Source organism: Stenella coeruleoalba, assembly GCF_951394435.1.
Source record: "Stenella coeruleoalba genome assembly, chromosome: 8".
NCBI lineage: Eukaryota > Metazoa > Chordata > Mammalia > Artiodactyla > Delphinidae > Stenella > Stenella coeruleoalba.
In genome coordinates, this window is record NC_137154.1 from 94,270,515 (window position 1) to 94,292,858 (window position 22,344).

At 41.6% G+C, this 22,344-nt stretch overlaps 1 protein-coding gene and 1 pseudogene across 8 annotated transcripts in view; both read left to right on the top strand.

Annotated features, from left to right (window-relative positions):
* KMT2A (lysine methyltransferase 2A) overlaps window positions 1-22,344 on the top strand; it is a 76,346-nt gene that overhangs the window by 18,515 nt on the left and 35,487 nt on the right. For all 7 annotated transcript variants that reach the window (XM_079929788.1, XM_079929792.1, XM_079929790.1 and 4 more), the window contains 9 exons: window positions 7,822-7,891; window positions 11,070-13,723; window positions 15,046-15,223; window positions 16,288-16,522; window positions 18,385-18,449; window positions 18,880-19,257; window positions 19,785-19,858; window positions 20,839-20,970; window positions 21,547-21,660. In XM_079929788.1, coding sequence (XP_079785914.1) covers window positions 7,822-7,891; window positions 11,070-13,723; window positions 15,046-15,223; window positions 16,288-16,522; window positions 18,385-18,449; window positions 18,880-19,257; window positions 19,785-19,858; window positions 20,839-20,970; window positions 21,547-21,660 — 3,900 coding nt within the window. The remainder of the gene's footprint in view (window positions 1-7,821; window positions 7,892-11,069; window positions 13,724-15,045; window positions 15,224-16,287; window positions 16,523-18,384; window positions 18,450-18,879; window positions 19,258-19,784; window positions 19,859-20,838; window positions 20,971-21,546; window positions 21,661-22,344) is intronic.
* Window positions 19,922-20,931, top strand: LOC307190564 (small ribosomal subunit protein uS8-like; annotated as a pseudogene). The gene has a single exon. The product of its transcript is annotated as a small ribosomal subunit protein uS8-like (transcript).

Sequence of the window (22,344 nt, forward strand, 5' to 3'; positions counted from 1 at the left end):
CTTTTTTTAAAAAAATATTGATCGATTGATTGATTGATTTGGCTGCACCGGGTCTTAGTTGTGGCACTGGGGATCTTTGTTGCAGCATGTGGGATCTCTGTGGGGATCTTTAGTTGTGGCATGCGGGATCTAATTCCCTGACCAGGGATCAAACCTGGGCCCCCTACACTGGGAGCGTGGAGTCTTAACCGCTGGACCACCAGGGAAGTTCCCCCCCCATTTATTCTTTTTTTTTTAAATTCTTTTTTTTTTAAATAAATAAATAATTTATTTATTTTGGCTGCGTTGGGTCTTCGTTGCTGCACGCGGGTTTTCTCTAGTTGCGGTGAGCGGGGCTACTCTTTGTTGCAGTGTGGTGGCTTCTCTAGTTGCGGAGCATGGGCTCTAGGCACGCGGGCTTCAGTAGTTGTGGCATGTGGGCTCAGTAGTTTTGGCTCGCGGGCTCTAGAGCACAGGCTCAGTAGTTGTGGTGCATGGGCTTAGTTGCTCCGCGGCATGTGGGATCTTCCCAGACCAGGGCTCGAACCTGTGTCCCCTGCACTGTCAGGCAGATTCTTAACCACCGCGCCACCAGGGAAGCCCTCCCATTTATTCTTAATCAGCCATTGTCCATGATTTATTTCCTTTAGAGCTACGGTCTAAAAAACTTTTGTAGGTTGTGAGCTGCTTTTTTTCTTTGAGAATCTGAAGAAATCTGTGTCTCTCGTCTGGCAGATGCCCATATAAACAGAGTTTTGCCTGTGATTTCAGCAAACTCTCTAAGCTTAACTCCTGCCTATCAGCTTGTCTGCAACTAAATGCACGCTTAGCCCCTTTTCTGATAGAGAGCTCCCTTCCGTTGCACTTTGTCTTCATTCTCTTTCAGTGCCAACCCCTCCTCCCCATCCCTTTCCCATTTATTAGCGATTTGCTGTTGAGAATTTTCAGTCTCTTCCTGGCTGCTGTGTTCTCTTTCAGCATGTAAACACATTCAATTCAAAAAGTAGTCCTGGGGCTTCCCTGGTGGCGCAGTGGTTGAGAGTCCACCTGCTGATGCAGGGTACACGGGTTCGTGCCCCGGTCCGGGAGGATCCCACATGCCGCGGAGCGGCTGGGCCTGTGAGCCACGGCCGCTGAGCCTGCGCGTCCGGAGCCTGTGCTCCGCAATGGGAGAAGCCACAACAGTGAGAGGCCCGCGTACCGCAAAAAAAAAAAAAGTCCTGGACTTCCCTGGCTGTCCAGTGGTTAAGACTCCACACTGTGGGGAAACTAAGATCCCACATGCTGTGCGGTGCGGCCAATAAACAAACAAACAAACAAATAAGTAATCCCCCCAGGCAAATCTTTTCTTACGTTGTGCCCATCGTGTCCTTTCCCATGTAATTGAGCTTTTCCAAAAAAGTGGTCAATACTGACTTCCATTTTTGTCACTTTTTAATCACACCTTGACCCACTGTGCTTTGGTTCCTCCTGCCTCTAACACTGCCTTGAAGTTGCTCTTGGTAAGGTCATAGGTGACCTCCCAGTTTTGGTATCCTCTGTACAAAATCCTTTTGTATCCCTCCCCAACTTGGCCATCTCTTGATGCGTATTCTTCCCTTGACTGTTCTGTACTTAGATACATGATCTGTCTCCTTGGCCATTCCATCTCTATCTCCCCCCTTAGCGTCCCTTTCCCCTGTACGTGAAGTGTGGGTATTCCCTGGGGATCTGCCGTGTATCCTCTTTTTCTCTGTATTCTCTCCCTGGGTGACTGTTTATATACACAGTTTCAGCATTCATAAATTCATTGAATCAGATGCGTTTTCTCCAGATCATTGTATCTTACAACTTGGACAGACATTTCAGATTCATGCGTCTAAACTGATTTCCCTCCTGCTCCTAGAAACCTCTCTTCTTTCTTTTTTCCCAGTCTTATAAATATATCACCATAAACCTAATCAACCTAAGCCCAACACCTGCAAGTCTTTACTGATTCTTTCCATCCCCTGAACCCTTTATATTGAAACCTTGTTCATTTTGCCTCCTAACTGTCTATGGAATCTGCCCTTTTCCTTAATCCCCATTGCCACTGCAGTCATTTTATAGCTGTTCTTACTGCCTCTGGTTTTAAAGGCAGTCTCTACTTCCCCACTGCTGTCATAGTGATCTTTTGAAAATATAAATCTAATCATGCTTCTCTCCTGCCCGAAAGTGTTACTGATGAGCTGTAGCCCTCAGGATGAGGCCCACACTTCCTTGAAGATAAACTTCAAACTCAGAAAGGCATTTAAGGCCTTTCATGATCTGCCTCTGCCTTTTTTCCTCCTAAATATCTTATGCTCCTTTCCCACATCAGCTAGGGCCTCAGCCCTACTGAACTGTCTGTAATTTCACTCCATGCCATGCTCTTTTGTATCTCTGTGCCTTTGTATGTGTTATTCTCTCTGCCTGAAATATCTCCCTTCAACCCTAATTTACCATCCTTTAGAAGTTTGAGTAAGCTTTCACCCTTTCTGCAGTGGCTTTCCTGACTCTTTCTCCTTGACTGGGTTAGTCACCTTTCTGCTGTGCTTCCATATTCATTTCTCTGGCATGTGTATTCCTCTGGCATAGCAGGAAACACACTGCATTCCATTAGTTTTTGTGTTTTTTTTAAATTAATTAATTTATTTATTTTTGGCTGTGTTGGGTCTTCGTTGCTGTGCCAGGGCTTTCTCTAGTTGCTGCGAGCAGAGGCTACTCTTGGTTGCAGTGTGTGGGCTTCTCATTGCCAGGCTTCTCTTGTTGCGGAGCACGGGTTCTAGGCGTGCTGGCTTCAGTAGTTGTGGCACGTGGGCTCAGTAGTTGTGGTGCACAGGCTTAGTTGCTCCGTAGCACATGGGATCTTCCTGGACCAGGGCTCAAATCCATGTCCCCTGCACTGGCAGGCGGATTCTTAACCACTGCCACCAGGGAAGACCCCTCCCTATGAATTCTTAAAAGAAGAATCTTATTGTCTAATTCTTTCGAGTGCACCAGTATTTTATGCTACTGTGCTATTACCACGTAATGTTTTTTAAACAGTGTACTGCATTTCCTTTATTTTCATTTTACAAACATTTATTACTCTAAATTTGTGCCAGATACTAAAATACAACAATGAATAAGTAAACTTTCCCTGTCTTTAAAGAGTGAGTGCTCTAGAGAAGGAGACAAACTTGTAAACACATTCTTTATCCATTATGCTAATTAAGTACTGGTGATTATGTATGTCTTTAAAATGCAGCGCTAAGACCTTGGTATTTTATTTTTTAAATTTATTTATCTTTTTGGCCACACTGCCCAGGTTGTGGGATCTTAGTTCCCCAACCAGAGATCGAATGCAGGCCCTTAGCAGTGAAAGCACAGAGTCCTAACCACTGAACCACCAGGGAATTCCCAAGCCCTTGTTATTTTAGAGCTTGTAGCGATAGACACTCAGAGAAATGTGCCAGCAGCAGTGTAGCTAACTGGAATAAATTCCCAAAGGAGAAGTGTTACTCTTCTTTAACTAGAGCTACTGAGATGCACAATATGCCTCCTTGACGTTTCTTCGTCTTCTTTAGTTGTTCTTAGTAATTTTCTTAGTTCTGTGGCCTCCTCATATGATGGAACCATATATGATGATACCAAAAATTATAAGCCTTCAAAACAAAGAATTTCAAACAATTACGTATCGGGTGCTTTTGATACTGTCTATGGTTTTTGATGTTATTTTCAGTTGATTTCATCAATAAACCTCTGTAGGTGAAGAAATTTGATTTTTTTTTTTAACTCTAAAGACTAACCATTTTGGAGACAGAAGAATGCTAAGGTACTTACCATCTAATTCAGTGCTCTGAAGTGCTGAGTCTCTTGCTAGAAAAGAAAGAAGGTTATGAGAGGTTATCCTAGGCCTTATTCATCAAAGGCCAGGTGTGGCCAAGCTTGTTTAATAGAAGAGTTTTCAAAATAGCTTTGGAACCTCCACATTAGATTGGGAGGTGAAGAACTCCAGGTGAATGGTTTCTGCTCTGACTAAATTGGGAAGAACTTACGGGAGGAGCTAAAATCTATTTTAGTTGGGGGTAGGAAGGAAAAGGCATTGACTTTCTCAGTTGCAAGTTTATCAGATCACTGGTATTACTAGGAACTGTGTCGCATCTAATCACTGCAGATGATTTAGGTCTCGATTACTTAAACTCTCTCAGATTTCTAATGCTGGAGTGGTGCCTAGTACAATACTGAGGCATGGAGATAGACATTGCCATCCTTTGGAAGAATTTTGAGATTTGTTGACTATTTCTCCATGAACCTAATACAAATACAAGTGGAAGAATGAACTATTCCAAGATTTAAGCCAGTTTTTTATTCCAGAATATGAATTACGTAGTAATTTATCCTTCACCGACTTTTTTTTTTTTTTTTTTTTTTTTTTGCGGTACACGGGCCTCTCACTGTTGTGGCCTTTCCCGTTGCGGAACACAGGCTCCGGACGCGCAGGCTGAGTGGTCATGGCTCGCGGGCCCAGCCGCTCCGCGGCATGTGGGATCTTCCCGGACCGGGGCACGAACCCGTGTCCCCTGCATCGGCAGGCGGACACTCAACCACTGCGCCACCAGGGAAGCCCTCCTTCACCGACTTTTTAAGGGATTTTGGCTTTCTAAAGGAAGGCTGAGATTGTGCACCTGCCTGTCTGCTTTAGCTACTTCTTGGGAGCAGGATCATGTCTTACTACTTACCTTTGCATTGGGAACAGATAGCATATAAATGGTTTTTGAATGAATGGACAAGTAAAAGAAATAGTGTTTTGTTTGCAGAGTTGTCCTAGCAGTACATAATTCCTTGAAATACAGAACTTCATGTATTTTTCTAAAATACCTTCGTCATTACATTTTATCTGTAAACATCATTGTCTGTAATACTTTGGGTTCACTTAGATTCACTTGTGGAAAACATATTCCTGTTGCTTCATCACAAATATAATAGCCACTAAAGGATTAAAATTCTGCCATTAAAATAAAAATCAAATGTTAAGATATTTATGGGTAACGTAGAATTTGCTAGTAAACGTATGTTTGGAAGTTCTCAAATAACCCCTAGAGGTAGGGGTAGGGATAATAAAGAAATTCCACACATGTATTATTTTAGAATTAGCTTTCACTTGGGAAACAACATTAGCTTCATTGCATTCCTAATCTCCGGAAGCTAAATATGGTCCAACAGTATTTTATGGTGCTCAACTCGGCAAGGATATTTTTCTATCTTTGGAGGTAAGAAAAGGGTAAAATCTTGACGATCTAGTGACATCATTATCCAGAAGGAATAGGTTTGTTGCCTCTTGCCTATAGTTTGTCTTGGAGTGCTGTGCTCATCAGAGGAAGCCAGAGTGAAAGGAAAAGTATGGATGGCTGTTTGGGCCCAGTTTCCAGGAATACTTCATCCTGTGTAGCGTGGGGTCTTCTGTTTCCTCTCTTCACGAGTGTCCAGGCTTATGATGCCATAGTGCCAAACATGGATTTAATTGCAGCTTCTCTTGTTACCTTTTTTTGTAGACATTTTGACTTAGTCTTTTGATTTCTACGCAAGCCTAAATCCCTGGGAAGCTAAGCACTGTTACCTTGTTTACTGCATCTTCCAGGAACCCCGTGTGTTTAAAGGGGGTGATGAGAGCGACAGGAGAGGCAAAAAGGACTTCATTTGTAGCGCCTTCTTGCAGCATTTTTTCCCCCAGTGCTTTCTCAGCTTGGTTTTCCTTAGATTTTGGGGGACTTTTACGTGGAATTGGAAGTTCAGAGTTAGCTGACCAGAACTCTTTAACATAACAATGATGGCTTTTGTTTTTGGCTAAACTGTCTGGATTGTTTAAACAATGGGTGCTTATTTTTTTAAGCATGCTTCGAGAAGTCAGTCTATATTTGAAGTAAAAAGAAAGCTCTTGGGTGGAAGTCAAGTCATTCTTTTCTTATTCCAACTACAAGACCACGAAGAAAGAGTTAATGCCTTCTGTCATTTTGGAAAGTACTTGGAAACTTTAAACATTGGCAGAGTTAGTTAAATTACTGCTTGACAGCTCAGTAGTACTCTTTTGGAGCACACTGAATTAGGGTTGTACAGCTACATATTGTGAAAGTTAGAAATATAGAAAAGTGACTCACTAAGGTTGCTGATAATAAACATAGCAATGTGGATCTCTTATGTTTCTTTTAAAGATTAAACATTTTTCATTACTTCAGCTGTTGGTTACTTTACCTGTTGGCTATTGTATGTATAGTTGCTAGAACTCTCTCATTGCAACACTTGGAGCATAGAACTTACGCATTTAGCAATGTAGTCCCCTGGCAAGCGTTAGGAAATCCTCAGATGTCTTTGTGAAATGCATAGATTAGCAGTTGTTCCATAAGGATAATGCAGGGAAAGAATGAATTAAATCAGAAACTTTAAGGATTTGAAAATGGGTGTCATGTTACTTTAATAGTAGCTGAAAGAATAGGGTATTTTGTACTCTGGGTGACTTATTGGATTCCTTTACATATTTATTTATAGTTTTAGATTGTAGCCATTATGGTAGGAAATTATTTGCAAATAACTGTATGATCTTGGGCAAGTCATTTGGCCCTTCAGAACTTCAGCTTCTAAAACCACATCAATAATAAGAACTACAATATGGATACCACATTATAGTTTTATGAATGATTTTACATAAATTACATAACTTACATAAATTATTCCATTTATTCCTTAAAACGCTCCAATAAATAAAAGAATTGAGACCTCAGACAAGCCCTTCCCTCTCTTCAGTGGTGGCGCGTGCCGACAAACGAGAGGATGAAGTGGCCCCCTCTACAATTGGGGGGCTTTAACTGTTGGAACTTAGTTTGGGGATTATCAGTATAAATTGGAGGTACAAGAAAATCTGTCTATAATTCCTTATTTTGTTCTTATTTTATGTGGATTTTGTTTCTGGCATCTGAAATTCTTATCTCTTTGTAGAAAACTCTTAGCTTCTGAATCGGTGAATTTCTATTAATCAGGTTGTTTAAATAGACCATATTTCTTGACAATTTGTTCAAAATCGTTTAAATCCTTAGTATTTTCTCAAAAGGCAGGTTAAAAGTTAGAGGTAAAGAGAAGTTTTTGCCTTTTCTCAGTATGACTGAAAATAAGATGGTTCCTTCAGTTATTCTTGGATGCATTCTTGAATTGGTGTAGTCAATTCATCATCCCTTTCACAAATGCTGCTGCCCACCATTAAGTCTCTTATCACAGGGCATTTAAAAATGATGCCATAAAATGCATGTTGAGAATCTCTGGATCTCAAATGTATAGAAATCACATCTAAATGTCAGTTCCTGAGTTAAGGAACTGACGATAATGGCAATTTCAGTCTCTATTAATATTTAGTAGACAAGAGATTATGATATTGTAGATTATTCCTTATGTGTCTGTAGACTTAACTACCTGTTGAAAAGGTATTTGTTTTATTGGGGCTGTATATTTCTGCCATTGTACTGATTTGCTTACTTGAATTAAAGTCATTCTTTAATTGTTTTGGGCTGTATCTATAGTTTGAAATTTAGGACTGTCCCCTATGTACTGTGCACCAAAGGTGACTTATCAATGCATTGTTCAATTACTACACAGCTCCTATTGTCTGTAATGAAGCCATATGGCTGGGTCCATTTATTTCAGTATTAAGTTATTTTATAATAATATCCATATGAATGATGATGAGTAATACATAGAGGCTAAATTTTCCAAATTCATTTGTGTCTCCTCTGGGCATTTCTCTGGGATATGTTCAGATTCATGTTTTTTTTGTTGTCTTTTTCCTGATTTTAAAATAATTTTCCTTTGTTATAGGATGAGCAGTTCTTAGGTTTTGGCTCAGATGAAGAAGTCAGAGTACGAAGTCCCACAAGGTCTCCTTCAGGTATGGCCAGTTAAATGCATGGCATCTTTACGTTTTGTTTGTTAAGAGACTGGTGACTTCCCCTTGCCTTCTCTGCATGTAAAGGGTGGTCTTAAATACTGGGGTTTTTTGGGTGCCTCCTTCCCTTTCCCTCACACTAAGTAGGAAATGGCTTATGAGCTAGACCTCTTTAAGGGACCTCTCTCTGTCAGGCCGCTTTTGGTTTATCCTTGATAATGCTTCTCTATGGGAACCACCAGAGGCATGGGGGCTGGATTTCCATGGAATGCTTGCAAAACCTGGTAGGCAAATTGAAGGTTACCTACTGAGAGCAGCATCCTCACATTTACACATTTTGAACTGTGTGGCAGTAAATATGACTTTGGAAATAATTTGGCCATTGTTTTTTACAGATGAAATTTGGTCTACTATTGTCAAAGAACTAAAAACAAAATGTTGGCACTGTATGAAACTATTTTATCTGATCCTTGAAAAACTGTTAAAATAAAGAAAATAAAAACGACATGGGTATTTCCATTTATTAGCAATATTTGTCATTGTTCTCAATAAGAATATATCTAGAATGTCTTGAAATTCTAGACTTAACAGCAGTTTCCTGCAAGATGATCCTCAGTGGAAATAACATTTAATGGCTTGCAGAATTGTTCTGTATAGGAGAGGGCTATAGATCTTTTGATGAAAAAAACATTCCCCATCTGCGCTGCCATTCTGACTTCTTGTATGGTTGTCTTTGATTTTATGTGCATAGACAGTCTAGTTAAATATGATGTTGTTAGCTGTGCTTTTGGTCCTTGACATAGTTTGTGATGTTTGTTAGCATTTGCATTTCATTTGAGTCATCATATATTATATAGTAATCTAACTCAAACACATAAGTTGACAATTTTTCCTTTCCCAAGTGGTGGTGGTATTGCCATTCTAGCTGAGAGGACTTAGCCAGTAGTATTCCAGTATCTGTGCCATTTAGACAGTAGCAATATTCTCTTTAAGATGTGATGAAATCTTAAAACTTCGTATCAGGTGATGTTAGAGATTGTCTGGTCTAACCCTTCATTTATAGATAATAAAATGAGGCCCAGAAAAGACATGATGAGCAGTTTACTTCTGACTGATTTGTGAGTTCTTTGAATGTGTTGTGGATTATGGAAGTTAGCAGAGCAGGACTCTTCTCTATTCTGCTTTTTCTCCCTGTCCACCAAGAGCTTTTTTTAAAAGATGGATAGAAGAGGTTTTCAGAATTAATAAAGACCTATGAGTAGCCAGCTTCAAGTCTACCAAGATTGTAAGGAATCTTGTGATGTACTTCTGGGTAGGAGTTTATTTTGTTAATTCACAACCCTTTCTTGATGGTTTCCTCAAGTTTGTTTCTTGGCTGTCAGTGTACCTTAAATGTTGTTTTTTGTTTGTTTTTTTAAACCATCTGTGTATACTTTATTAAGAAATGAAACTGTTTCTCTGCTGTCTTCTAGTCCATTACTTTCGTTGTAATCAGTATATATTGAGAACAGATTTGTGAATCTTAATCTGTTAAGAGAGGTTTCAAGTTAATTGGTGAGGAAAGCATTTATATTTAGAAAGCTCAACAATAAGACCTTTGTTGATTTCTGTTCTGTTAGAAAGCTGGTTCCATAGTCTAAAATGTTCATCATAATGGCATAAATCTCTTCTGGTGCCTCTTAGGGGAGGTTTTAATCTCAGAAGAATGTTGAGTCATATAAAGCACTCAAAAGTCACGAGAGAAGAGATGATATGATAGAGGAGGCAACTCATAATACATTTAGAAAGTACAGACTATATGTGGTGATCAAGCTGTGGTGTATATAAATCAAATCACTATGTTGTACACCTGGAACTAATAGGTATTGTATGTCAATTATACTTCAATAACAAAGAATACATCTTTAAAAAGAAAAGAAAGTACAGACTATACAAAGAATTTTAGGGAGTTCCCAGGTGGTCTAGTGGTTAGGATTCCAGGCTTTCACTGCTTTCAGTGCTGGGGCCTGGGTTCAATCCCCGGTCAGGGAACTGAGATCCCACAAGCTGTGCAGCATGGCCAAAAAAGAAAAACAAAAAAAGAGACTTTTAGAAAACAGTGGTTTTTCTGAAGTCTCTTGATAAGCAGCAAATTGAGCTGATTTATAAGTTGGCAAATTCCTTTTATTTAGAATGGAAGAAATCTGATTTAAATTGTCAGCTTGCTCTTGACATCAATTATGGTTAAATCTTTTTTGTAATTTGAGACTAACTAGTTCAAGAACCTGTAGGTAGGGGAATAGATTAATGGACATCTCATGTCATTTCACTGATTAGTTCACCTACCACTGAGTTCAGTGATCTTATTCTGATGTCTCATGAATGAATGTTTTTCTTTTCAGTGAAACTTTTTTTTTTTTTTTTTCGGTACGTGGGCCTCTCACTGTTGTGGCCTCTCCCGTTGCGGAGCACAGGCGCAGGTTTTAATCTCAGCGGCCATGGCTCACGGGCCCAGCCGCTCCACGGCATGTGGGATCTTCCCGGACCGGGGCACGAACCCGCGTCCCCTGCATCGGCAGGCGGACTCTCAACCACTGCGCCACCAGGGAAGCCCCAGTGAAACTTTTTAAACTTACTTTGGCAAAGCAGATTGAAAATATAGGGAGCTGAGCTGCCTATAGGAGTTGGTATATTATTGTAGCCTATAGGAGTTGGTATGTTGTTGACTGAAGAGCACCTTGTTCAGATTTATTAAAGCCAAAATTCTGAGTTTAAAAAATGGGATGACTTACTATAAATGTGTTCTCAGATATTAACTCTTGGTGGCTACGATATGGAAAAGCTCATACAGATTTTTTTAAAACACACCTTTTTTTAATTCAGAAAAAACCTTCTTGTTCACCCAAAGTTGTAGGAAAATTAGTTTTATATATTAATTGCTCAGTTGAAAACCTCTTATTATCTTAGTTTTTCTATCAAAAAGGTAGTTAAGTGTTCTTTTAGGTAGGATGTTATTTACTTGATTTCTTTGAGGCAGGTTTTTGGTGAAAAGAAACTAAGCACAATTAAGATGTTTTATTGACTGATTAGACCCAGGTAGAGTTCAGTACAGAATGGCTTGTGCTAAATTATATTCAGCTTAGTTAAGACCTAAACTACAAAGCTAAATATATGCTCTTCATTGTTTAATTTCTATACACAGTTAAAACTAGTCCTCGAAAACCTCGCGGGAGACCTAGAAGTGGCTCTGACCGAAATTCAGCTCTCCTCTCAGACCCATCTGTGTTCTCCCCTCTAAATAAATCAGAGACCAAATCTGGAGATAAGATCAAGAAGAAAGATTCTAAAAGTATAGAAAAGAAGAGAGGAAGACCTCCCACCTTCCCTGGAGTAAAACTCAAAATAACGCATGGAAAGGACATTTCAGAGTTACCAAAGGGAAACAAAGAAGATAGCCTGAAGAAAATGAAACGAACACCTTCTGCTACATTTCAGCAAGCCACAAAGATTAAAAAATTAAGAGCAGGTAAACTCTCTCCTCTCAAGTCAAAGTTTAAGACAGGGAAGCTTCAAATAGGAAGGAAGGGGGTACAGATTGTACGCCGGCGAGGAAGGCCTCCATCAACAGAAAGGATAAAGACCCCTTCAGGTCTCCTCATTAACTCTGAACTGGAAAAGCCCCAGAAGGTCCGGAAAGACAAGGAAGGAACACCTCCACTCACAAAAGAAGATAAGACAGTAGTCAGACAAAGCCCTCGAAGGATTAAGCCGGTTAGGATTATTCCTTCTTCTAAAAGGACAGATGCAACAATTGCTAAGCAGCTCTTGCAGAGGGCAAAAAAGGGGGCTCAAAAGAAAATTGAGAAAGAAGCAGCTCAGCTGCAAGGAAGAAAGGTGAAGACACAGGTCAAAAACATCCGACAGTTCATTATGCCTGTTGTCAGTGCCATCTCCTCGAGGATCATTAAAACTCCTCGGCGGTTCATAGAGGATGAGGATTATGACCCTCCAATTAAAATTGCCCGACTAGAGTCTACACCGAATAGTAGATTCAGTGCCACGTCCTGTGGATCTTCCGAAAAATCAAGTGCAGCTTCTCAGCACTCCTCTCAGATGTCTTCAGACTCCTCCCGGTCCAGTAGCCCCAGTGTTGATACCTCCACAGATTCTCAGGCCTCTGAGGAGATTCAGGTACTTCCTGAAGAGCGGAGCGATACCCCCGAAGTTCACACTCCACTGCCTATTTCCCAGTCCCCAGAAAACGATAGTAATGACAGGAGAAGCAGAAGGTATTCAGTGTCAGAGAGAAGTTTTGGATCTAGAACGACGAAAAAGTTGTCCACCCTACAAAGTGCCCCCCAGCAGCAGACCTCTTCCTCGCCACCTCCACCCCTGCTTACTCCACCGCCCCCGCTGCAGCCAGCCTCCAGTATCTCTGACCACACACCTTGGCTCATGCCTCCAACCATCCCTTTAGCATCACCATTTTTGCCTACTTCTGCCGCTCCCATGCAAGGGAAGCGAAAATCTATTTTGCGAGAACCGACATTTAGGTGGACTTCTTTAAAGCACTCTAGGTCAGAGCCACAGTACTTTTCCTCAGCAAAGTATGCCAAAGAAGGTCTTATTCGCAAACCAATATTTGATAATTTCCGCCCCCCTCCACTGACTCCTGAGGATGTCGGCTTCGCGTCCGGGTTTTCTACATCTGGTACTGCTGCTTCAGCCCGATTGTTTTCGCCACTCCATTCTGGAACAAGGTTTGATATGCACAAAAGGAGCCCTCTTCTGAGAGCTCCACGATTTACTCCAAGTGAGGCTCACTCTAGGATATTTGAGTCTGTAACCTTGCCTAGTAATCGAACTTCTGCTGGAACATCTTCTTCAGGAGTATCTAACAGGAAAAGGAAAAGAAAAGTGTTTAGCCCTATTCGATCGGAACCAAGATCTCCTTCTCACTCCATGAGGACAAGAAGTGGAAGGCTTAGCACTTCTGAGCTGTCACCTCTCACCCCACCGTCTTCTGTCTCTTCCTCGTTAAGCATTTCTGTTAGTCCTCTTGCCACTAGTGCCTTAAACCCAACTTTTACTTTTCCTTCTCACTCCCTGACTCAGTCTGGGGAATCTGCAGAGAAAAACCAGAGACCAAGGAAGCAGACTAGTGCTCCGGCAGAGCCATTTTCGTCCAGTAGTCCCACTCCTCTCTTCCCTTGGTTTACCCCAGGCTCTCAGACTGAGAGAGGGAGAAATAAAGACAAAGCCCCTGAGGAGCTGTCCAAAGAGCGAGATGCTGACAAGAGCGTGGAGAAGGACAAGAGTAGAGAGAGAGACCGGGAGAGAGAGAAAGAGAATAAGCGGGAGTCCAGGAAAGAGAAAAGGAAAAAGGGATCAGAAATTCAGAGTAGCTCTGCTTTGTATCCTGTGGGTAGGGTTTCCAAAGAGAAGGTTGTTGGTGAAGATGTGGCCACTTCATCTTCTGCCAAAAAAGCAACCGGGCGGAAGAAGTCTTCATCACTTGATTCTGGGACTGATATTGCTTCTGTGACTCTTGGGGATACAACAGCTGTCAAAACCAAAATACTTATAAAGAAAGGGAGAGGAAATCTGGAAAAAACCAACTTGGACCTCGGCCCAACTGCCCCATCCCTGGAGAAGGAGAAAACCCTCTGCCTTTCCACTCCTTCATCTAGCACTGTTAAACATTCCACTTCCTCCATAGGCTCCATGTTGGCTCAGGCAGACAAGCTTCCAATGACTGACAAGAGGGTTGCCAGCCTCCTAAAAAAGGCCAAAGCCCAGCTCTGCAAGATTGAGAAGAGTAAGAGTCTTAAACAAACTGACCAGCCCAAAGCACAGGTACTCTTTTCCATCTTGCCCATTAAAATCAACAGTTTCTCGAGCCCCGTCTAGGAGCAAGTTTTAGGCTGAGTGTTTCAGTTAGATCCAGGTATGGGAATCAGGAAAAGATGGTGGCATTCGCAGTGGTCCTTTACGGACGGGTAGGATTTTGATAGGTAGAAAATGATAGGGGAGAAATTTTTAAGGAGAGGAAACAGTGTAGGGTAGAGATAGAAAAGTATAAAGCATACTTGAGGAACGGGGATAGCTGGACTGGTACGTGTAGGAAAGCGGTGAACCAAGACTGAAAGGTACGTGGGGCCACATTACCCTGAACGCTGAGTTGTTTTGTACTTAATGGGTTTGGTGTAATGGAATCTGTGACTTAATTTTGAAGATGCATTTTTGCAGTCAGATTGTTTTACTGTTGTTTCCTATAGGAAACAGGGACGGGGGGAATCTCTTCCTCTGAGCTGTGAGTGATCAGACCAATAGAAAATAGGTATCTGCAGAATACATATGAGAAGCACTTAGCCTCAAGTTGTGATACAGAAAAGCTGTACAATTCAGTTAGTTAAGATGATGACAAACAGATTTTTGTAAAGAAGAGCTTTTTTTTCCTCTTTTTTTTAATTAACAAAGCGAGCTAGGCACTGGTCTTTTCTGAGAAAACCTGCCAATCTTTAGATTGTTTTTAAACATCGTCATGTAGTAGATGCGTGTTTATACCAACATGTCAAGTTAGGTTAAGATGACCACAAACTTAGGTTTTAATGTTATTCAGCGTAGGGCCACATTTACATTTAGTAATTCTGCCAGTTGAGAGGTCTAGCAGGAATATGATGAGACTTATTTCCGACACCATTTTGGATGTTTTTGGTTAACCTCCTAGTGGTAGGAGCCGTGGCTCTTCAAAGTGTGAGACATTTCTGTTTGGAGCCGTGGCCTTTTATACTTCCATGTATAGGTTATTTCCCCCTACTTCTCTGTTGATCAGGGAAATACAAGAAATAGTCTGTGGCTCGGTAAGCCCAGTTTACACGAGAATGAGCTTCTTGATAATGCAGACTGGCAGCTTGATTTTTTTTTTGAGGAAAATTTTAAAGAAGTAGTATAATTGGGAATAGAAGCTTAGCTGATTTCTGTTTTTTGATTAGAATCCTTGTCTGCCAATTTTAGAAGTAGGTGATTTCTATATATTGATACGGCCTATCAGCTGGGAATAACTAGAGTTGTATGTGTTGAATCTATAAGTTAATCAACTATACCTTGGCTTCATTCAATTATATTTTCAACGCATATGGTTTTTATTGTTTGTTTTTGGCTTGCCTCCTCCTCAGGGTCAAGAAAGTGACTCATCGGAGACCTCTGTGCGAGGACCCCGGATTAAACACGTCTGCAGAAGAGCTGCTGTTGCCCTTGGCCGAAAACGAGCTGTGTTTCCTGATGACATGCCCACCCTGAGTGCCTTACCTTGGGAAGAACGAGAAAAGATTTTGTCTTCCATGGGAAATGATGGTAGGTCGGGGATGTCAACCTTGAGGTCTGAGCAGACACTGGGTTTGTTTGCTGATCATCCTGGGAGTGCCCAGTAGGCTCTTCATAGCATTATATGTTAGGCTGGGTCCTCCAAAAACCAGATGGCGGAGGGTGGGGGGATTAAATGTGTAAGGGTGTTATTAGAGGAAATGCCTGAGAGAGAAAATGGGGAGGGAGTCAGGAAGGGCTGGGAGAGCTGTCAGACTGCTCTGTAAGTCTGATCCTAGTGAAGGAGAGTGGGAAGGAAGGCTGGGCAGAATCTTCCTGGATGCCGTGCAGTGTGAGAAAGCTCGGCAAGGCTGTCAGGGAGCCCTTGAGCAAACATTGACTGTCAGAGGAGTCTCGTGTCTCCCTGGAACAGGCCTACCCTAGTATCCCTGCCATGCTTGTCACTGCCTGAGAGCAACCTCTGTGGTAATTGTGGCCTCTGTACCCCTGGATTTCAGAGCACAGCAGCTGGGGGCCCTGTGGTTTCAGGTCTGTGAGGCACGTTCTCATGGGTGACTGCTCAGATGAAATTTAGAGGTTTAGAGAGTCTTCAGAAGCATTCAATTCATATTCTTTTTTTTTTTTTTAATGCTTTCTTTACTTTCTTTTTTGTAATCATATTTTCTTTTTTTAAAAACATTAATTAATTATTTTTTGTATTTTGGCCACGCTGCGTGGCTTTCAGGATGTTCCCCAACCAGGGATCGAACCCGGGCCCCTGCAGTGAAAGTGCCAAATCCTAACAACTAGGTCACCAGGGAACTCCCTCAATTCATGTTCTTGACTTTCGGTTACACTGTATTTTGTTTTCATTGTTTGGATTTCTGCTTTCATCAAACTGCAAGTTATAGGCATTTTTAAACATTTAATTATTTAAAACAGGCTCTCTGTTCTGCATGTGAATATTTTTATTGTAATGAATTTGATTTTTGGAGTTTCAATTAAAACAACGTTTGAATGTATATACTAACATCAGTAGATTTTGAGAATCTCCCCTCTGCTCCCAGGAAGGAGCCAGATACTCTGTCAGAGCTAATGCCACATTTCTTTAACAGACAAGTCATCGATTGCTGGCTCAGAAGACGCCGAACCTCTTGCTCCGCCCATCAAACCAATTAAACCCGTCACCAGAAACAAGGCGCCGCAGGAACCTCCAGTAAAGAAGGGACGGCGGTCAAGGCGGTGTGGACAGTGTCCCGGCTGCCAGGTGCCTGAGGACTGTGGTGTGTGCACTAACTGCTTGGACAAGCCCAAGTTTGGTGGCCGCAACATAAAGAAGCAGTGCTGCAAGTGAGTGCGCGTCTCTCTGGGGGGCTGGTCTCAGCCACTGTCCCGCTTGTCACAGAGAAAATGCGCCCGAATGCCCAGTGTGGTTGTACCAAGTCACCTCAAGTTGCAAGATGAGTTGTACGCTTGGATTTTGGGCTGTGCTGGGTTTGGGCTGTGCTTAAATCAGAAATCCTCAGGTGCAGCGCTGTGAATGTTCTGTATCTGCTCAGGTCGGTGTGGTAGCCGTTAGCCATATGGCTGTTTAGCACCTGAAACATGGTTGGTGTGACTGAGGAACTCCCTGTAATTTTGAATTCACATAGCCACGTGTGTCTAGAGCTGCCATATCAGTGCAACTCTGGAGGGTTTCTACTTAATCACCAATGAGTTTAGGCCTGCTATTTATCAGGTCAACTGAAATTACCTTTATCTTTATGGCATTCAGGAAATATTGGTGATATAAGTCTCTCCACTCGCTAACTCTCAGCATATTTTCATGCCTATGAAAGTCTTCCCCCACCCCGCACGCTACTTGCGGAATCTTAGTTCCCCAACCAGGAATCGAACCCGGGCCACGGCAGTGAAAGCGCCGAGTCCTAACCACTGGACCGCCAGGGAATTCCCTGGAAGTTTTGATTACTCTACCTTTTTTCCCTTTTTCTAGTCAGTTTGTGGATGCACTTTCTACTCTCTGGGATAATTTGTTTAAAGTGGATCAAGAGAATTGCATAAATAAATTTTGGTGGTTGAGTATCTCATCAAGTGCCTGGCACCAGGAATGGATATTATCCGTAGATGTTTGCTGAATGAACGAATAACATGAAAGTGACTTAAATAAAACATAATTGGGAGAAATGCTGCATTACTTACTTAAGGGGAGACAGTTTCTAGGAGACAGAGAAGTTCTGTGCTTTGGTTTAGTCTGGCCTTAAGCAAGAATCTTGTCTCAGTCCCATTAGTGGAAAGAAGTGAGACAATTCACAGAACAGCAAAAAAATGTACATGATAGCAAGATAAAATGGCACTAAATTTAGGGGTTGCAGTGGATTCAGTTCAATATTAAACTTCAAATTAAGTTTTGAGTTTCAATAAACTGAGGATAGAAATATCTCTCAAAGCCCTGAGATAGACCTGTAGCATTGTAGTGGCAGACAAAGGACTCGGGTAATTTTAGTCCATTTTGTATTCAGATTACTATATGAATAATAATCTCATAAGGGAGCAGAACTGATTTGACTGCGAGAAGTAACGACTGATCGTTTTGTGTGTGGCGCTAGTCAGTACTGGGTTGCAAGACATTTGAGTCCCATTTCAAAAATAATTTGATATTTGCTCCTTTTAGATCCTCAAGATAGGTGAAATTGTTGATCAAAGGATTTAAAGGCTTGAATTTAAATAATGAGCAGTCCTTTTTTCAACTCTCAAAATGAACCTGAGTAAAGGTTCATGGATTCTTTTTTTATTTTTTTAAATTAATTAATTAATTTATTTTTGGCTGCGTTGGGTCTTTGTTGCTGCGCGCAGGCATTCTCTAGCTGTGGTGAGTGGGGGCTACTCTGTCACGGTGCAGGGGCTTCTCATTGCAGTGGCTTCTCTTGTTGAGGAGCACAGGCTCTAGGCGCGCGGGCTTCAGTAGTTGTGGCTTGTGGGCTCTAGAGCGCGGGCTCAGTAGTTGTGGTGCTCGGGCTTAGTTGCTCCGCGGCATGTGGGATATTCCCGGACCAGGGCTCTAACGTGTGTCCGCTGCATTGGCAGGTGGGTTCTTAACCACTGCGCCACCAGGGAAGCCCAAGGTTCACGGATTCTTGCAGACGAATTAATACGTGCTTCAATTGCTTCTCTCCTAAATGAAGTTTACTTTATGGTATCCCTTATTATTCTAGGATGAGAAAATGTCAGAATCTACAATGGATGCCTTCCAAAGCCTACCTTCAGAAGCAAGCAAAAGGTAGTGTTGTCAAAAGATCTTCCCCCAAATGCTTCCTGCTTTAATGTCATATAGTTGTGTACATCTAGTGTAAAGAGAATACTAGCCTTTTTTCAAGTACTGCTGTTTCCCAGGGAGCTGTTGGTTGTTGAAGCTGGGTGATAGGTACATGAGTGTTCATTTTACTCTTCCCTTCACCTTGGAGTATGTTTGAATATTTCCATAAGAAAAATTTCTTTTAATTCATACAAAAAATTACATTATATTTCATTTCCTAGAGTAATAAGAGTATACCTGTTTCACTTGCCAACTTGGCATTAACTTTCTTGAGTCTTCCAGTGTCAACTTTAGCTGTAGGAAACTGAGACTAAGATTGTTACATTCCTATACTTATATTTTAAATAAAATTTTCTCACAGAAAAATAATCTTGCATTTCCCCCCCACCCCCAGCTGTGAAGAAGAAAGAGAAAAAGTCTAAGACCAGTGAAAAGAAAGAGAGCAAAGAGAGCAGTGTTGTGAAGAGCTTGGCGGACTCTAGTCAGAAGTCTACCCCGTCAGCAAGAGAGGATCCCGCCCCCAAGAAAAGCAACAGTGAGCCACCTCCGCGGAAGCCTCCGGAGGACAAGAGTGAGGAAGGGAATGCCTCCACCCCAGGAGCTGAGGCCAAACAAGTGGCCACGCCCTCTTCCAGGAAGTCCAGCAAGCAGGTCTCCCAGCCGGCACCAGCCATCCCCCTACAGCCCCCCAGCACAGCACCACCGAGAAAAGAAGTCCCCAAGACCACTCCTAGTGAGCCCAAGAAAAAGCAGCCTCCACCTCCAGAGTCAGGTGAGTGAGGACAGCAGGAAGAGCTGCTGAACCGGAAGTACCAGCACAGGACACTGACATCTTAAACAGCATTTGGAAACCTGAAATGTATATTGTTAAGTCTTTGATACAAGAAAACTAGCTCTCTTTTAAATATTTATTTAATTTTTTTTTTGGCTGCGCCGGGTCTTAGTTGTGGCCCAAGGGATCTTTTAGTTGCGGCATGCATGCGGGATCTAGTTCCCTGACTACGGATCAAACCCGGGCCCTCTGCATTGGGAGCGTGGAGTATTAACCACTGGACCACCAGGGAAGTTCCAATTAGCTCTCTTTTAACTGTTATATAATAATAAAGAAATAGAAGCAAAAACCAGTTAAGTTGGAGATACTGTCTTAATTTCCTATTCAAAGCCTAGAGTTTAAATGGTTTTTTGTTTTTTCTAATGCCCCTTTCTTTGCAGGCCAATCAGTGCTAGAGTCATCATTGCTATTTAGCATTAACTGTCAATTTAGTGGCATCTGACGGCAGTTTATTTTGAATTCTTTAGGTCCAGAGCAAAGCAAGCAGAAAAAAGTGGCTCCTCGCCCCAGTATTCCTGTAAAACAAAAGCCTAAAGAAAAGGTGAGGAAAGATTTGTTTCCCTGCCATTTGTCAAAGATGTGTTCTATTCTGTAGGGAAATAGCCTTATCCTTGACATTTACGTGATTGAGTGAAACTGCATTTCTGCTTCTGTGTAGATGGCAGTGGAATTTCTTAAAATTAGCAAACTTCAGGTTTAGGCTTTAGCTCACTTCCCTTTTTTTCTTTTTTTTCCCGTTGTTGTTTTCCCCTTCTTTGTAGCCCCACATGCTTATGCTTATGCTGCAGGCTGATGAGTATAATTTTTTCCCCCTCAACGTCCGTTAGCAGTATTTGTCTATAACAATCGCTCACTATTTTTATTATGTGGAGAGAGAGGTCTTAAAGACTTTTCCAGTTCTTTCTGTGCCCCCATAGTGGTGTGCATGCACGTCCAGGCTGATGCTCTCGAGAGCATCAGCAATGCTGAAAAGAGAGACAAATGCCAGGTTCTTATTAAGTCGTGTTCCAGAGTTACTATCCAGTTTCAAACTGTGATGATGAAGCATGGTTACATTGGCAAATCTGAAATCATTGACGATCACAGAGCTGGGAAAATTGTTTTGAATCTCATAGGCAGGTTACACAAGTGTGGAGTGATCAGCCCCAGATTTGATGTGTGCAACTCCAAGATCTAGAAAAATGGCAGAATAACCTGCTCCCATCTGGTCAGTGTGGTTTCATTGTACTGACAACCTCAGCTGGCATCGTGGACCACGAGGAAGCAAGATGAAGACACGCAGGAGGGAAAAGCCTGGGATGTGTTTTCTAGGGGTATAAATACATACGTGCCAATAAAATGCTTCAATGGAAAAAAAAATTCTCCTGAAGATTACTTGTCTGTTTCTCTAGGATACTTATATTGGAAACATGTTTTCCAGATCTGTTAAGATTTGTCATTTGCATTATTATCTGTTGCTGTTGCAAGAGTGAAGGCAGGCAGGGTGTGGATTTGTTCTTTATCCATCTTCTATCCCCATAGGAAAAACCACCTCCAGTCAATAAGCAGGAGAATGCAGGCACTTTGAACATCCTCAGCACTCTTTACAATGGCAATAGTTCAAAGCAAAAAGTCCCAGCAGATGGAGTCCACAGGATCAGAGTGGACTTTAAGGTAAAAGTGTTCAGTGACCACGGAGTATATTGAGTGTTGTGGACTTTAAATCGAGAAAATGATGTTACCAAAGGTGTTGAAAGAGAGGAAATTCATTCAGGGGGCGGGGCGGACGAATGAAGAGCTGCCATTAATAGATGGGTTCAGGTGTGTGAGAACTCCGGTCGGTGTTACCAGGTCAGTCTGTGAACTGACTGAAGTACAGAGGCACGGAGCCAGTCCTGCCCATCCTGAGCTGTAAAGTGCTTTTAGATGAGAACAGTATCTGAGGAAGTGCTTCTTTCACATAGGTATTATCAAACCATGATGATCGCTTGAATCAGCAAAACTCTAAGGGAAATTCAATCCCAGTAAATCTTTGCATTGTAGTTAACAGGTGAGCCTTTTAAGAGTTTGTGTCTGAGATTTAAAATTTTTAAAGCGGCAGTTATTTTGAACTCATTGAGATGAAATATTCTCGACATTCTGGTGTCACTCTAATTTTATGCTTTTCGTCCTTATTTTCAATGCAGCGTTTTTTCAGTGCAGCGTTGTGTCGTAAAACTGTCAAAATTATCTTTTCCTCTCTCTCCGCAGGAGGATTGTGAAGCAGAAAATGTGTGGGAGATGGGAGGCTTAGGAATCTTGACCTCTGTTCCTATAACACCCAGGGTGGTTTGCTTTCTCTGTGCCAGTAGTGGGCATGTAGAGGTAAGATATCCTGCTTCTTGGTAACCCAGACAGTATACTGATAGATTATTTTGCTGTGATGAAAGAAATCGTTCTATTCTGTTTTATTGGTATATAGCAGGCACTATATCCTGTTGAAACCTGCAAATGCAATGCTTTGAAGTTTTTTAGAAATTTCAGGAAGGAGTCTGCTTTTTATTAGAGTAGCAGGTTTTTTTTTTTCAGAGTAGCAGTTATTGAGTGTGAAAAGTTTAATAGTTTCATCTCTTAAATTCACTCATTAGTAGAGTTCTGATTTTTTGCTAGATGTCCAAACATGGAAGAAATAATGTTTTTCTAGAAAAAGAGATATGCTGTTGATAGTTGTTTTATGTTGAATAGCAAAACTTCCTTGTCTATAAAGAGCTCTTAGCAATTAATAAGAAAAAGGAAAACACTCAGTAAAAAAAATAGTCTAAGGGCAGGAGTATATAATTCACAAAACGAGAAGTAAATACATGGTGGGAGGGGAGCGTGAAGCCTTCCGATTACCAAACACTGTAAATTAAAGCATGATAAAAAGGATCAAGTGGAAATGGAGACTTTCTGTTTCTGGAAATCTAAATTAGTTACAGTCTTTCTGAGAAGATTGTTTGGAAGTATGTATTTATCTTTAAAATGGGTATACCCTCTAACCCAGCAATTGCACTCCAGGCATTTATCTTG